This window comes from Esox lucius, chromosome 19 (assembly GCF_011004845.1).
Source record: "Esox lucius isolate fEsoLuc1 chromosome 19, fEsoLuc1.pri, whole genome shotgun sequence".
Taxonomy (NCBI): Eukaryota; Metazoa; Chordata; class Actinopteri; order Esociformes; family Esocidae; genus Esox; species Esox lucius.
In genome coordinates, this window is record NC_047587.1 from 37274037 (window position 1) to 37290402 (window position 16366).

The window sequence follows — 16366 nt, forward strand, 5'->3', positions numbered from 1 at the left end:
GTTTAGTGAGGATGTACATTGGATTTTAAATTAGGTTCAGGGTTTAAAGGGTTTAAATTAGGACTGCAGCAATCGGCACCTTGGAAACGTTGAGGGCAGCTGAATACAATTATGAAATCATGCACAATGGTTGAGCGGTTTTTCAATTTGAAGCATTGATTTACACGTTTGTGCTTTTTGTGGTTCCTGTAGGTTTCCCTTTGGATAAAGCAGTAGAGTATGCCAAACTCAGAAACCCTCTTCTTATCAATGACCTGAAGATGCAGTACTACATACAAGACAGGTATGTTGGCAAAACACATTTTAATACTTGATTTGCATCCTTAAATGATCTAACAACAATTGGGACATTGTAATGGTAATTGACGTTAAGACTTTAAAGATAAAAAGAGCAACTTCTCCACACAAATAAGAAACCCACAAATTACAGCTAACGGCTACCAAAATAATATCTTGCTTGAAATATTTGCTTTATTTTGTATACAAGAAAGGGGATTACTGTCAACCTCCTTTAACCACATTAGGGATTTTTTGCCTTGTTTGCCGGTAGAATCTGTAACCTCTTCGTAACTGTCCTTCCCAGGGACCGGAATTTGAGAAATCCATGTTCCCTAAACTTAATGCTAATACAGTGGGGAGAACAAGTATTTGATACACTGCCGATTTTGCAGGTTTTCCCACTTACAAAGCATGTAGAGGTCTGTCATTTTTATCATATGTACTCTTCAACTGTGAGTGAAAAAATCCAGAAAATCACATTGTATGATTTTTAAGTAATTAATTTGCATTTTATTGCATGACATAAGTATTTGATACATCAGAAAAGCAGAACTTAATATTTGGTACAGAAACCTTTATTTGCAATTACAGAGATCATACGTTTCCTGTAGTTCTTGACCAGGTTTACACACACTGCAGCAGGGATTTTGGCCCACTCCTCCATACAGACCTTCTCCAGATCCTATAGGTTTCGGGGCTGTCGCTGGGCAATACGGTCTTTCAGCTCCCTCCAAAGATTTTCTATTGGGTTCAGGTCTGGAGACTGGCTAGACCACTCCAGGACCTTGAGATGCTTCTTACGGAGACACTCCTTAGTTGCCCTGGCTGTGTGTTTCGAGTCCAGCCATGGCCCATCTTCAATGCTCTTACTGAGGGAAGGAGGTTGTTGGCCAAGGTCTAGCGATACATGGCCCCATCCATCCTCCCCTCAATACGGAGCAGTCATCCTGTCCCCTTTGCAGAAAAGCATCCCCAAAGAATGATGTTTCCACCTCCATCCTTCACGGTTGGGATGGTGTTCTTGGGGTTGTACTCATTCTTCTTCTTCCAAACACGGCAAGTGGAGTCATCAGACCACATGACCTTCTCCCATTCCTCCTCTGAAACATCCAGATGGTCATTGGAAAACTTCAGACAGGCCTAGACATGCGCTGGCTTGAGCAGGGGGACCTTGCGTGCGTTGCAGGATTTTAATCCATGACGGCGTAGTGTTACTAATGGTTTTCTTTGAGACTGTGGTCCCAGCTCTCTTCAGGTCATTGACCAGGTCCTGCCGTGTAGTTCTGGGCTGATCCCTCACTTTCTTCATGATCATTGATGCCCCACAAGGTGAGATCTTGCATGGAGCCCCAGACAGAGGGAAATTGACCTTCATCTTGAACTTCTTCCATTTTCTAATAATTTCTACTACAGTTGTTGCCTTCTCACCAAGCTGCTTGCCTATTGTCCTATAGCCCATCCCAGCCTTGTGCAGGTCTACAATTTTATCCCTGATGTCCTTACACAGCTCTCTGGTCTTGGCCATTGTGAAGAGGTTGGAGTCTGTTTGATTGAGTGTGTGGACAGGTGTCTTTTATACAGGTAACATGTTCAAAGAGGTGCAGTTAATACAGGTAATGTGTGGAGCACAGGAGGGCTTCTTAAAGAAAAACTAACAACCGGAAATCTTACTGGTTGGTAGGTGATCAAATACTTATGTCATGCAATAAAATGCTAATTAATTATTTAAAAATCATCCCATGTGATTTTCTGGATTTTTGTTTTAGATTCCGACTCTCACAGTTGAAGTGTACCTATGATAAAAATTATCATACTAACATAACCAAAACCTAGCCTCAATAACCTAACCTACATGCCTACACTTAACTCTAAAAATTAACCCCAATTCTAACACTATGCCCAGTTGTAAATCTTACCTTAGCCATATACCAGAAATTGCATTTCTCCTAGTACAGTTTGTTCTAGCATGAAGGGATCAGTTTCTCAGGTTTTTCTATCTCTGTGGGGATTCTGGTCACACACACAGACACAGACACTGTCTAATGTCCCTTCAGGAGGGAGGTGTATCGTATCTTACAGGAGGAGGGCATCGATCTTCCTCGTTACGCTGTGTTGACTCGAGACCCAGACAGACCAGAAGGTGAGTGTTACAACTGATTTCCTTTTTCCATTACATGATTTAGCTAACTGGCTAAATGTGAGATCTGCGTGTCAGGACTAGAAAACAGACAACTTCTACCTCTGTCACCTGAATCCCAACGAATCCCTGGGCCCTATGCATCACTAATCCTTTGCATAGTAGACGGAGGTGTAAAACCCTTTCAGTTCTAAGTGCCTTTGGGTATGGATTACGTAATAGAATGGGAGTGGGGCATCATTCCAATATGTGCTCAGGCACTGTTTGAATCCGTGTCCCTGATTGGCCATACGGTGTGTCTGTCTGCCAGAGTGTAACCTGGTGGAGGGGGAGGACCAGGTGGAGGTGAACGGGGAGGTATTCCCCAAGCCCTTTGTTGAGAAGCCTGTGTGTGCTGAGGACCACAACGTCTACATCTACTACCCCACCTCAGCCGGAGGGGGCAGCCAGAGGCTCTTCAGAAAGGTACAGAGGGACCAGGGTGGGCTTAGTCGCCACTTAAATGCATCAGGTTCTGCATTGTTTAGTAACCACTGTGAATTCAATTGGATGTGGGTGGCGACATTTCGATCCATACTGAACAATTTACAGTACTTAAACATTCCACTCTCATTCAAATATTGACCTTCTACCTGAGGGATCTTGCCTGCCCGGATGAAACCAATGGCAATCGTCCCCAAAGGGGTTAACCCCTCCCACTGTGCACGGTTAATCAATCGCCCCTATAAAGATTTCCATGACTGTTCGTCCAGACCTGATTGAGTTTGTCCACTCTTGCCCCCCCCCCCCCCCCCCCCCCCCGCCCCTGTAGATTGGGAGCCGCAGCAGCGTGTACTCTCCGGAGAGCAGTGTGAGGAAGACCGGCTCTTACATTTACGAGGAGTTCATGCCAACCGACGGCACGGACGTCAAGGTATCATCTCACGCGTGTCTGCTTGGCTGCGTCTCGTCAGTCTGTTCAGGGTCACCAGTCAGCGTGCTGTTTTCACTGTACACATGGTGTAGCACGTCTGTTTATTTTGGATGAGGGTGTGCGCCGGTCTGTTCAAAGAGCACCAGTGATGACTTGGTTGATGGAGCGTTTGTATCTTGATCTATAAATACATAAGCCCAGTAAGAGATCTGCTAATGGAGATGTCGGTTTCACATGTCTCCTGATGGTCATATAACACTTGGTCTTAACAAAATAAATGACATTAGTTTGTTTACGAAACATGGTTTTATGGCCCTGTCAAAACACAACTGGCACCAGACTGTATAGAGGCATAGTCATGTGACATCAGGGGCGGAAGGTGGGGGTTAGAGTATCTGACCAGTGACATATTTTTTTTGGAGTCCAATCCTTGAGTCGGCAAGGTGAAAAATTTATTTTTCCTGACCAGGGAGGTTAGCACTAATTGACAAGGTTGTTGCGTTCAATGTGTTCTCTGTCAATTTACCTGGTAAAATATGGATTTGTCAACCGTTCAAATCAGGTGTACACAGTGGGTCCTGACTATGCCCATGCTGAAGCCAGGAAGTCCCCAGCTCTGGACGGCAAGGTGGAGAGGGACAGCGAAGGCAAGGAGATCCGCTACCCCGTCATGCTAACCGCCATGGAGAAACTGGTGGCCCGCAAGGTCTGCCTGGCTTTCAAGGTGAGGCATTGCAGTAAATCAGACCAAACCGTTTGTTTTCTCACCAATTAAACCCAGAGCCTTAAACTCCAGGTGCTTTTCAACAATCTGAAATGGTTCATCAACCTCTTCTTATGTCCTCCATCAGCAGTGATGTGCATGAGCTGAATGGGGAAATCAATCATTAAGTGTTTTTGGTTCAGTGCAAATAAATGAAGAAATCGCTTTCAGAAACCCTCTACCGCCAATTAAGATTCAATTGATTGGCTTCATTATGATCCAAGGGCTGACTGATGCTTTTTTTCACTCCCAGCAAACAGTGTGTGGGTTCGATCTATTGAGAGCAAACGGCCACTCCTATGTCTGTGACGTCAACGGCTTTAGCTTTGTGAAGAACTCCATGAAATATTACGATGACTGCGCCAAGGTCTTGGGGTAGGTGAGCCGAGGCTTTCACACTCTGGACAACTAGCTGTCGTCCTTACATCTCTGTTAACTTCTGATTTATCAACTGGGTAACTAGATCCATTCATCAATTTAGGGGCAGTGACTTTAGCCACAACTTGTTCCTTGAGCTTGCCAGGATCCCAGAACTGCTCTAACTGCCTCGCACAACATTTGTTTTCATTACCCTTTACACCGCCGTAGCTTACGTCGAACTGGTTGTCAACCCAAACACTGCCCCTTAGCTTGTCTTGTCGTTATAAATATTCTCTTTTACAAAAGGTGATTAGGTAAATATAGACAAACCCAGGGACATTCCCATCTGCATCAGTTCTCGTCTTCCTCAGGAGTGTTTCTCACCACTTGTTTCTAACCCAAATCGGTGCAGATGTACAGTATGTGTTGTTACAGATCAGTATCGGTGGAACTGGGACCTTCTTCAGCTCCTTCAGTATATTGAGTTGCCCGGTCCCATGAAAGGTTGGGTTGGGCAACCATTGCTCTATGTCCCTACAGTGATAGTCCCCTCCCCACAGGAACATGGTGATGCGAGAGCTGGCCCCTCAGTTCCACATCCCCTGGTCAATCCCCATGGAGGCTGAGGACATACCCATAGTCCCCACAACCTCAGGAACCATGTGAGTACTCTTCATATTGCTCTCCTCTTCTTCTTCACCCCCCTCCTGCCGCTCTCTACTAGAGATCATCCAACAGAGGTGGTCGTGTAACTACATGTGTCGAAAAAGCTCCCTTGAAGACTTGTCAGCTAACACAGCCTACTCCTAGGCTATAGCTCATTGGGCTGACACATTCTTAAGTCAGGCAAAGCACCAGTACAGCCCTGATGTCCATCTCTCCTCAGCCCTCATCCTATTCAAATTATCAGTCCCTAAGGGATTTCTCCAAAGGATTAATACCAGCCACCAAATCCGTTATGTCACCTGTCCTGCAGGATGGAGCTGCGCTGTGTCATTGCCATCATCCGCCACGGAGACCGAACCCCCAAACAGAAGATGAAGATGGAAGTCAGACACCCTTTGTGAGTTCAGCAACATTGTTTAATATACATTTTGCGGTCGGTATCACACACAAAATATATTTGAAATGGACCTCCTCCAATATGGTTGCAATTACATATTGTATCCGTCTTCAGATTCTTTGAGCTGTTTGAGAAGTACGGAGGCTACAAGTCAGGGAAGCTGAAACTAAAGAAACCCAAACAGCTACAGGTCAGTCCATGGATCTCTTCCCTGCCTAGAACAAAGAACAGAGTATAGAGGAAGCCATTCTGTGACAGTATGAAAGTACTTTTATTAGGCCATAAGGCCTCAAGTAATTTTCATAATCTTTTTTTTCTTAATTTTCTTTTTAACCTCAAAACATCAGATAATTTTCTTTCCTTGCTCTGTGTAGGGGTTTAGGCCCCGGTTGCTTTTAAGCTGTTTTTATGTCTAGGAGGTGCTGGACATTGCCCGTCTCCTGCTGGCCGAGTTGGGGCAGCACACGGACTGTGAGATCGAGGAGAAGAAGGGTAAACTGGAGCAGCTCAAGACCGTCCTGGAGATGTGAGTGAGCCACTTAAGGCCAGGTGATTGGCACACACGCCACACCTGACCTGTCCGTTATTGTCTCCTCCATGCATAAGGTAGTGAGTTGGTCTGTTTTGTCTGAGGGGCTCCATGATGAAGGGTCCTCTCTGTGTCGTTGCTGTGTGTGTATAGTCTGACGCTCCACACTGGTCTGAATTGACCTGATGTTCACGAAACACACTAGCCTAGAAGCTTTCACATGTTCTCTGTGGACACACCCCCTCCTCCCGGCTCTAACTCTTTTTCCTTTCTATCTCTTTTCTCTTTTTCTTTCTGTCTTTCTCCATTCTCTCTCCAAAGGGAATCCAGCTTGAATGCCACTCAGTACGCACCTCCCCCCAACCCCTTAAAGGGCGAGGTTCACTCGTCCTTGCTCTCAGCACTTGACAACATTGTAACCTTTAACCCTCATTCCTTTAACCCTCATTCACAATGACGAGGGATGTTGGACTGACAATAGACTCAGGGACCTCTAGCCACAGCACAGCAACGTGTGCGCGTGTCCCGCGTGCGTTTGAGTGCTCTGCTGTGCCTTTTGTTGTCTGCAGAATTGCATGTCGCTCTGGAAGTTACCCTGTAAATCCTCTCACTATTTCTTCACCCACTGTCTTCTCATGGTCTGTCTACTGTACAAAAGGCTTACTGTTTGTTGATAATGGTATGGGACTGCATATTACCATGTTAATATGAGCACCTCTTTGACAACATTCATGGTTGGATCAAATACACAGCTGTGGTCTGTTGGAATAGGTCTGTGACCTTTGTTGTCATGCATTTGATCTGTGAACGTTGGGCAAAAGGTGTGAGGAACGAGAAGTGGGTAATCCATACTCTTCAAAGAACCCCTTTTTAATGTGTTTTCTCCCTGAAAAAAAACTTATGAAGATCATTTTGAGGTACATCTTTTGAGAGGGTAGGTTCTTTAAATGGTTCTTCAAGAAACCATTCAAAGGAGTTCTTTGAAATACTCTTATACATTTTTCCTTGAAGAACCCCCACAATTTCAGTGAAGAACACCTAATGGATCCTTCAAGGAACTTTCTTTTTAAAGGGCAGGATTTGTCATAAACAATGCCCTTGAAACCTGTTTTATATGACCGATAGCTGTCATGTATTTGGCTTGTATGTTGTGTCAATCCAGATGCCTGTCCTGAGGACTCCACATCTTTATCCCATTAAAGGACCTTATTTTTCCATTAGCTGCAAATATGCTAAACTATTATCATAACTGGGGCAGTAAACAGCTGGTGTTATATAGCCTAGCCCAGCTCTCACTCTTTTCACAGCCTTTTTGCAAACCCCATTGAGATCATTTAGATTGGTGTCCCAACAGTGTTGTCTTTCACCCCTGAGCATTATCACATCCCAAAGGACAGTGCTGGTATGGCACATACATGATCCACATTGACAGCTGAATGTCACACACACACACACACATCTACCTAAAATACAGTGGGGAGAACAAGCCGATTTTGCAGGTTTTCCCACTTACAAAGCATGTACAAGTCTGTCATTTTTATCATAGGTACTCTTCAACTGTGAGTGACGGAATCTAAAACAAAAATCCAGAAAATCACATTGTATGATTTTTAAGTAATTCATTAGCATTTTATTGCATGACATAAGTATTTGATACATCAGTAAAACAGAACTTAATATTTGGTACAGAAACCTTTGTTTGCAATTACAGAGATCATACGTTTCCTGTAGTTCTTGACCAGGTTTACACACACTGCAGCAGGGATTTTGGCCCACTCCTCCATACAGACCTTCTCCAGATCCTATAGGTTTCCGGGCTGTCGCTGGGCAATACAGACTTTCAGCTCCCTCCAAAGATTTTCTATTTGGTTCAGGTTTGAACCATTCATCAGACCACATGACCTTCTCCCATTCCTCCTCTGAAACATCCAGATGGTCATTGGCAAACTTCAGACGGGCCTGGACATGCGCTGGCTTGAGCAGGGGGACCTTGCGTGCACTGCAGGATTTTTTCTAATAATTGTGCCAACAGTTGTTGCCTTCTCACCAAGCTGCTTGCCTATTGTCCTGTAGCCCATCCCAGCCTTGTGTAGGTCTACAATTTTATCCCTGATGTCCTTACACAGCTCTCTGCTCTTGGCCATTGTGGAGAGGTTGGAGTCTGTTTGATTGAGTGGGTGGACAGGTGTCTTTTATACAGGTAACAAGTTCAAACAGGTGCAGTTAATACAGGTAATGAGTGGAGAACAGGAGGGCTTTTTAAAGACAAACTAACAGGTCTGTGAGAGCCGGAATTCTTACTGGTTGGTAGGTGATCAAATACTTATGTCATGCAATAAAATGTAAATTAATTATTTAAAAATCATCCAATGTGATTTTATGGATTTTTCTGGAGTGTACCTGTAATAAAAATTACAGACCTCAACATGCTTTGTAAGTAGGAAAACCTGCAAAATCAGCAGTGAATCAAATACTGTATGTTACTGAAATATGGTAGCTACCAGCTAGCATAGCCTAACTAGCCTAGCCACTGACTGACTGAGCACCTGCTAGCTACACTTTAAAGCTGGTCAGGGACTGTTCTGGGTCTGGAATGAAATGTTGTGTCCAACAGGGAGTCAGTTCCATAATAATTTACTATTGAGGAGACCAACTGACATTCAACACAAAGACAAATATTTTAATTTAGTTAAATAACAGTTTTGATTTGTTTATGTCCCAGTGCATTTAGATTGGAATAATACTGTGAAAATTAAAGATGCCCTTTTAGTATAAGAGCTGAGATCTGTTTTGCATGGGTGGAGTTTGGCCTTCCTGGTGACATGAAAAGGCTGTAGATGATAGAACAATAATGAAAAGCAGTTTCAACCTCTGTCAATAACTCATTTTAAGTTACATTTCCCTCCCATTAGGTCCCTCATTCTGACCACTCCCAGACTGTCCTAGCAAAGTTCTTGCTAGAGAAAAAGCTCTTTGCCGTAGAAAATAATTCTGTTAAGGTTCAGTAAGTATTTGTTTCCCTGGAAATGCTTTGATTTAAAGAACAAACAGGGCTGCATTGGGACTTTTCAATTCCTGAATTGACAGAGTGCAAATGGAGCTGAGCTATATGCTGGTCTTGACATGTCACATGTCTGTATAGTGTACAGACATGTACAGTGGATATAAAGTCTACACACCCCTGTTAAAATGCCAGGTTCTTGTGATGTAAAAGAATGATCACGTCAGAACTTTTTCCACTTTTAATGTGACCCATAATGTGAACAATTCAATTGAAAAACAAACTGACATCTTTGTGGGGGGGAAGATTAAAAATTAAAACCTTACAATAACCTGGTTGCATAAGTGTGCACACCCTACTAATGCTTTGTTGAAGCACCTTTTGATTTTATTACAGCACTCAGTCTTTTTGGGTAGGAGTTTATTAGCATGGCACATCTTGGCGTGGCAATATTTGCCCACTCTTCTTTGCAAAAGCGCTCCAAATCTGTCAGATTGCGAGGACATCTCCTGTGCACAGCCCTCTTCAGATCACCCCACAGATGTTCAATTGGATTCAGGTCTGGGCTCTGGCTGGGCCATTCCAAAATGTTAATCTTCTTCTGGTGATGCCATGCTTTTGTGGATTTGGATGTGTGCTTTGGGTCGTTGTTGTGCTGAAAGGTGAACTTCCTCTTCATCTTCAGCTGTCTAACGGACGACTGAAGGTTTTGTGCCAAAATTGCCTGGTATTTGGAACTGTTTATAATTCCCTCCACCTTGACTAAGGCCCTGGTTCCAGCTGAAGAAAAACAGCCACCACCATGCTTCACTGTGGGTATGGTGTTCTTTGGGTGATGTGCAGTGTTGGTTTTGCGTCAAACATACCTTTTGGAATTATTGCCAAAAAGTTCAACCTTGGTTTCATCACACCATAACACATTATCCCACGTGCTTGGATGTTTTTCTTTGTAAGAAAAGGCTTCCGTCTTCCCACCCTACCCCATAGCCCATTCATATGAATAATATGGGAGATTGTTGTCACATGTAGCACAGCCAGTACTTTCCAGAAATTCCTGCAGTTAATTTAATGTTGCTGTAGACCTCTTGTAAGCCTCCCTGACCAGTTCTCTTCTAATCTTTTCATAAATTTTGGAGGGGCGTCCAGTTCTTGGTTATGTCTCTGTTGTGCAATTTTTTTCTCCATGGTATATCTAGTGACCTCTCTGGGAGCCATCACCTTATTGTGTGTTCCTATGAACCTGGGGGCTGTGTTGTCCGGGCCTTAGTGCTTCTGGTAGGGTTTCCTATGGCAAAGTGGCCTCAGGGGAGGAGCCAGACTAAGAATGTTTCAAAAATACTCCATGTTTAAACGAGGAAGAGGAGGAGTTACCCTGCCCGGAGGAAGCCAGTGAGCGCCTGGTGGCCGGGTTTGCCACTGAGCCCGGTCGGGCATAGCCCGAAAAAGCAACGTGGCACCCCCCTCTCCATCCTATGGGCCCACTACTCATGGGAGGAACCGCTGGGGTCGGGTGCGCTGCCATATGGGTGGCAGTGAAGGCCAGGGGCCTCGACGGACCAGTCCTGGGTGGCAGGGGCTGGCTCTGGGGACGTGGAACGTCACCTCTCTGTGGGGGAAGGAGCCTAAACTTGTGACGGAGGTGGAGCGCTATCAGTTAGATCTGGTGGGGCTTACATCCACTCACAGTCTTAGTTCTGGAACCGTACTCCTGGATAGGGGATGGACTTTATTCTTCTCTGGAATTGCCCAGGGTGTGAGGCACCGGGCGGGGTTTGGGATACTCACAAGCCCCTGGCTGAGTGCCGCTATGTTGGAGTTTACCCCAGTGGATGAGAGGGTTGCCTCCCTATGCCTACTGGTTGTGGGGGGGGAAATCTCTGACTGTTGTTTGTGCATATGCCCCGAACAGCAGTTCAGAGTACTTGGCCTTCTTAGAGACCCTGAATGGAGTCCTGTATGGGGCTCCAGTAGGGGACTCCATAATTCTGCTGGTTGACTTCAACGCACACGTGGGCAATGATGGAGACACCTGGAGAGGCGTAATAGGGAGGAACGGCCTCCCTGATCTGAACTCGAGTGGTCGTTTGTTGTTAGAGTTCTGTGCTAGTCATGTATTATCTATAACGGACACCATGTTCGAACATAAGGATGCTCATAAGTGTACGTGGTTCCAGAGCACCCTAGGCTGATGGTCGATGATTGATTTTGTGATCGTGTTATCGGATCTGAGATTGCATGTTTTGGACACTTGGGTAAAGAGAGGGGCGGAGCTGTCAACCGATCACCAAATCTGGTGGTGAGTTGGGTCAGGGGGTGGGGGAAGACTCTGGACAGACCGGGAAAACCCAAACGGGTAGTACGGGTGAACTGGGAACGTCTGGAGGAGGCCCCTGTCCGAAAGATCTTCAACTCACACCTCCGGCGGAGCATTTCTGGCATCCCTGTGGAGGTTGGGGGCATTGAAACTGAATGGTCGATGTTCAAAACCTCCATTGCCGAATCTGCGGCGGGGAGCTGTGGTCTAAAGCTCTTAGGTGCATCAAGGGGTGGTAACCCTCGAACACCCTGGTGGACACCGGTGGTCAGGGAAGCCGTCCGACTGAAGAAGGAGGCCTTCCGGGATATGTTATCCCGGAGGACTCCGGAGACGGTTGCAGTGTACCGACAGACCCGAAGGGCTGCGACCTCTGCTGTGAAAGAGGCAAAACAGCGGGTGTGGGAGGAGTTTGGGGAAGCCATGGAGAAAACCTTTCGGTCGGCACCAAGGTGTTTCTGGAAAACCGTCCGCCACCTCAGGAGGGGAAAACAGGGAACTATCCAAGCTGTGTACAGTAAGGATGGGACACTATTGACCTCAACTGAGGTAATTGGGCGATGGAAGGAACACTTTGAGGAACTCCTAAATCCCACTAACACACCCTCTTTAGTGGAGGCAGAGCTGGAGGCTGATGGGGAAGCATCGTCAATCTCCATGGCAGAAGTCACTGAGGTAGTCAAACAACTCCACAGTGGCAAAGCTCCGGGGATTGACGAGATCCGTTCCAAAATGTTGAAAGCTTTGGGTGTGGAGGGGATGTCTTGGATGACACGCCTCTTCAAAATTGCGTGGAAGTCGAGGAAAGTGCCTAAGGAGTGGCAGACTGGGGTGGTGGTTCCCCTGTTCAAAAAGGGGGACCAGAGGGTGTGTGCCAATTACAGGGGTATCACACTTCTCAGCCTCCCTGGGAAAGTCTACTCAAAGGTACTGGAAAGGAGGGTTCGGCAGATAGTCGAACCTCAGATTGAAAAGGAACAATGCAGATTCCGTCCAGCTCTTTACTCTTGCAAAGTTCCTGGAGGGGGCCTGGGAATATGCCCATCCTGTCTACATGTGTTTTGTGGATCTGGAGAAGGCGTATGACCTGGTCCCCCGGGAGATGGGAGGTGCTGCGGGAGTATGGGGTGAGGAGGTCCCTTTTGGGGACTATCCAATCCATGTACGTCCAAAGTGAGAGCTGTGTTCGGGTTCTCAGTAGTTAGTCGGACTCGTTCCAGGTGGGGGTTGGCCTCCGCCAGGGCTGCGCTTTGTCACCAATCCTGTTTGTAACTTTTATGGACAGGATATCAAGGCGTAGTCGGGGTGGGGAGGGGTTGCAGTTCGGTGCCCTGGGGATCTCATTGCTGCTTTTTGCGGATGATGTGGTCCTGATGGCATTAACGGTCTGTGACCCTCAGCACTCACTGGACCGGTTCGCAGGCGTTACCCCAAGTTAAGGAGTTCAAGTATCTCGGAGTCTTGTTCGCGAGTGAGGGGACAATGGAGCGGGAGATTGGCCGGAGAATTGGAGCAGCAGGGGCGGTATTGCATTCGCTTTACCGCACCGTTATGACAAAAAGGGAGCTGAGCCAGAAGGCAAAGCTCTCGATTTACCGGTCACTTTTCCTTCCTACCCTCACCTATGGTCATGAAGGCTGGGTCATGACCGAAAGAACAAGATCGCGAGTACAAGCGGCTGAAATGGGTTTTCTCAGAAGGGTGGCTGGCTTAGGGATAGGGTGAGAAGCCCATCTGTGAGGAACTCGGAGTTGAGCTCCTGCTCCTTTGCGTCGAAAGGAGCCAGTTGAGGTGGTTCGGGCATCTGGTAAGGATGCCCCCAGGACGTCTCCCTAGGGAGGTGATCCAGGCACGTCCAGCTGGGAGGAGACCTCGAGGTAGGCCCAGGACCAGGTGGAGAGATTATATTTCGACACTGGCCTGGGAACGCCTTGGGTCAGAGCTGGCAAATGTGGCTCGGGAAAGGGAAGTTTGGGGTCCCCTGCTGGAGCTGCTGCCCCCGCGACCCGATACGGATAAGCAGATGAAGATGAGATGAGATGTATATCTAATGCTTTGGAACTTCTTTTGTACCCTTCTCCTGACTGATTTCTTTCAACAATGAAATCCCTCTGATGCTTTGGAAGCTCTCTGCGTACCATGGCTTTTGCTCTGAGATGCAACTAAGAAAATGGCAGGAAAATCCTATTGGAACAGCTGAACTTTATTTGTGATTAATCAGTTTCACTTTACATGATGGCAGGTGTGTAATGACTTCTATTTAACATGAGTTTGAATGTGATTGGTTAATTCTGAACACAGCCACATCCCCAGTTATTAGAGGGTGTGCTCACTTATGCAACCAGGTTATTGTGAGGTTTTAATTTTTCCCCCTCGAAGATTTCAATTTGTTTTTCAATTGAATTGTTCACATTATGGATCACGTTAAAAGTGGGAAAAGTTCTAACATGATTTATTTTTGTCTCATACTTTTACATTACAAGAAACTGGCATTTTAACAGGGGTGCATATACTTTTTATATCTACTGTATATCACTAGAGCTTTATCAAGGGAAGATAACCTTACCCTTTCTTTCAGGTATGGCCATTTCTCAGGCATCAACAGAAAGGTGCAGCTAACCTACTTGCCCAACGGACAGCCCAAAGCCTCCAGTGAGGAAGAAGGTAAGGGGGAGTCTCTACTGCTATCATTTCACCGTGGCACTCCCCCACAGCAAATATGTTTTAAAAACTTTAATAAAATATAATAATACTGTAATTGACTAAGTATGTACTTGAATCACTTTTGCTGTGTAAATGGATAATCTGTGAATACAACACTGTTCTAAAGTTATACGGCTCTGGAGAAAGTTAAGAGACCACTGCAAAATGTTCTCTGGTTTTAGGTATGTGTTTGAACTACTGATAACGTTTTTTATGAACTACTGATAACTTTACTCCCAAATTCCAAATAAAAATTGTCATTTAGAGTATTTTTTTGATACTCTAAACAACTGGTCAAAATAACAAAAAACATATGCATTGTATACAGACCTCAAATAATGCAAAGAAAACACATTTTATATTCATTTTTCAACAACAAAATAATAATGTTTTAACTTAGGAAGAGTTTTTTTGCACAGATGGCTTGTGACCATCCGTCTTCCTCTTGATCAAATTCCAGAGGTTTACAATGGGGTTCAGGTCTGGAGATTGGGCTGGCCATGACAGGGTCTTGATCTGGTGGTCCTCCATCCACACCTTAATTGACCTGGCAGTGTGGCATGGAGCATTGACCTGCTGGAAAATACAGTTCCCGGAGTTGGGGAACATTGTCAGAGCAGAAGGAAGCGGGCGTTCCAGGATAAACGTGTACTTGGCTTGATTCATGCGTCCTTCACAAAGACAAATCTGCCCGATTCTAGCCTTGCTGAAGCATCCCCAGATCATCACCGATCCTCCACCAAATTTCACAGTGGATGCGAGACACTGGCTTGTAGGCCTCTCCAGGTCTCTATCTAAACATTAGACAACCAGGTGTTGGGCAAAGCTGAAAATGTGACTCGTCAGAGAAGATAACCATACTCCATTCCTGTATGGTCCAATCCCTATGGTCTTTTGCAAACTTCTGCCTGGCTCATCTTTGCTTCTCATTGATGAAAGGCTTTTTTCTAGCTTTGCACGACCTTAGCCCTGCCCCTAGGAGCCTGTTTCAAACCGTCCTCGCCGTGCGCTTTACCCCAGCTGCTGTTTGCCCTTCTTTTTGTAGGTCACATGATGTCATCCTACGGTTGTTGGTTGACATTCGAATTAGTTGACGGTCATCTCGGTCCGTGGACAGTCGTTTTTGTCCTCTGCCTGTCTGTAGCTTTGTTGTCCCCAATGTCTGTTGCTTGACCTTGTTCTTATGAACCACCATCATTGACATTTTCAGGATGGAAGCAACCTGACGCTCACTGTATCCCTCTGCCAGTAAAGCCAGAATTGAATCCTTCTTTTCCTCACTCAAAGCTTTTCTTTTCAACTCTTTTTTAATGCTGAATAATTGTTTTTTTATTCAAATTACCTCTGAGGTATTACTTGCACTGTTTTTAGTGATGACCACAGCAGTGGTTTTTATACTTTTTCTTGTTAAATTAGATTTGGTTCTGGTAATCACCTAATCAATACCTCATTAAGTTAAATGAGGTGTGCCTGTGTTGGAATTTAACAGACACTGCAATTGAATGGCTGCCTTACATGTAGAGATGCTGATTTAAGACAAATTTGGAGTGGTCTCTTCATTTTTCCGGAGCTGTATGTAATGTAGGAGTTGTGTATACGTATTCACCACTGATCCTGTATGAAAGTAGTACAGCTATATGTCGTATGGATTGTTAAGGCTGAAAGAATTTGAGAATGTTAGCTTACAATGTTTAGGTGCAGCTGTTTGCATTGTGAATATCGTGACCCCCCCCCCCCCAACAAAGTAGCCTCCGTAACAATTTGGTTGGTTTAGGAAATAACGTCAGGAGGACTTATTACAAATCATTTTATCTTACCACTAAGAGGATTCCCAAACAGCAGTAAAGGTTTCTAGGTAGGAGTTTCCTCTTAACCTATTCATACTCTTGACGGATGTGTCATGTTGCCATATTGAAGTAACAATATTCAAATAAAAATATAGGCTTAATGTAACTGATTAGACATGAAACCAAGAATGATATACTGACTAGTCAAGTATATGTTCAGCTTAATTTCAGCCTCTTACATGTCTAGCAGCTCATAGAGAAATGCGTGTTGATCTTTTGATGGTGCAATTGTGTCCCATCCATAGCACCAACTACACTGGATAGTCCAGCTATGGCCATGAAGTCAGCTTTGTTTCTTTGTAGTTGGCGAACATCATCAGGGAACCGTGTGAATTGTTGGATAATGTGGGGTCTGGAGAGGGAATTTATGTCATATTCTACTGACAGATGTACTAAGTATATCTCAGTCATCTGTGCTGCATAGCCGCATTTTCCCTGTGGGCAAGTAGCGCAGAGC

The 16366-nt window shown here is 45.2% G+C and overlaps 1 protein-coding gene across 17 annotated transcripts in view; it reads left to right on the plus strand.

Annotated features, from left to right (window-relative positions):
* The window catches only part of ppip5k1b (diphosphoinositol pentakisphosphate kinase 1b), a 54497-nt gene that overhangs the window by 14668 nt on the left and 23463 nt on the right, over window positions 1-16366 (plus strand). For all 17 annotated transcript variants that reach the window (XM_029115335.2, XM_029115336.2, XM_029115342.2 and 14 more), the window contains exons 4-14: window positions 193-283; window positions 2334-2419; window positions 2727-2881; window positions 3228-3329; window positions 3892-4053; window positions 4346-4467; window positions 5013-5114; window positions 5429-5515; window positions 5630-5705; window positions 5932-6041; window positions 13938-14023. In XM_029115335.2, coding sequence (XP_028971168.2) covers window positions 193-283; window positions 2334-2419; window positions 2727-2881; window positions 3228-3329; window positions 3892-4053; window positions 4346-4467; window positions 5013-5114; window positions 5429-5515; window positions 5630-5705; window positions 5932-6041; window positions 13938-14023 — 1179 coding nt within the window. The remainder of the gene's footprint in view (window positions 1-192; window positions 284-2333; window positions 2420-2726; window positions 2882-3227; window positions 3330-3891; window positions 4054-4345; window positions 4468-5012; window positions 5115-5428; window positions 5516-5629; window positions 5706-5931; window positions 6042-13937; window positions 14024-16366) is intronic.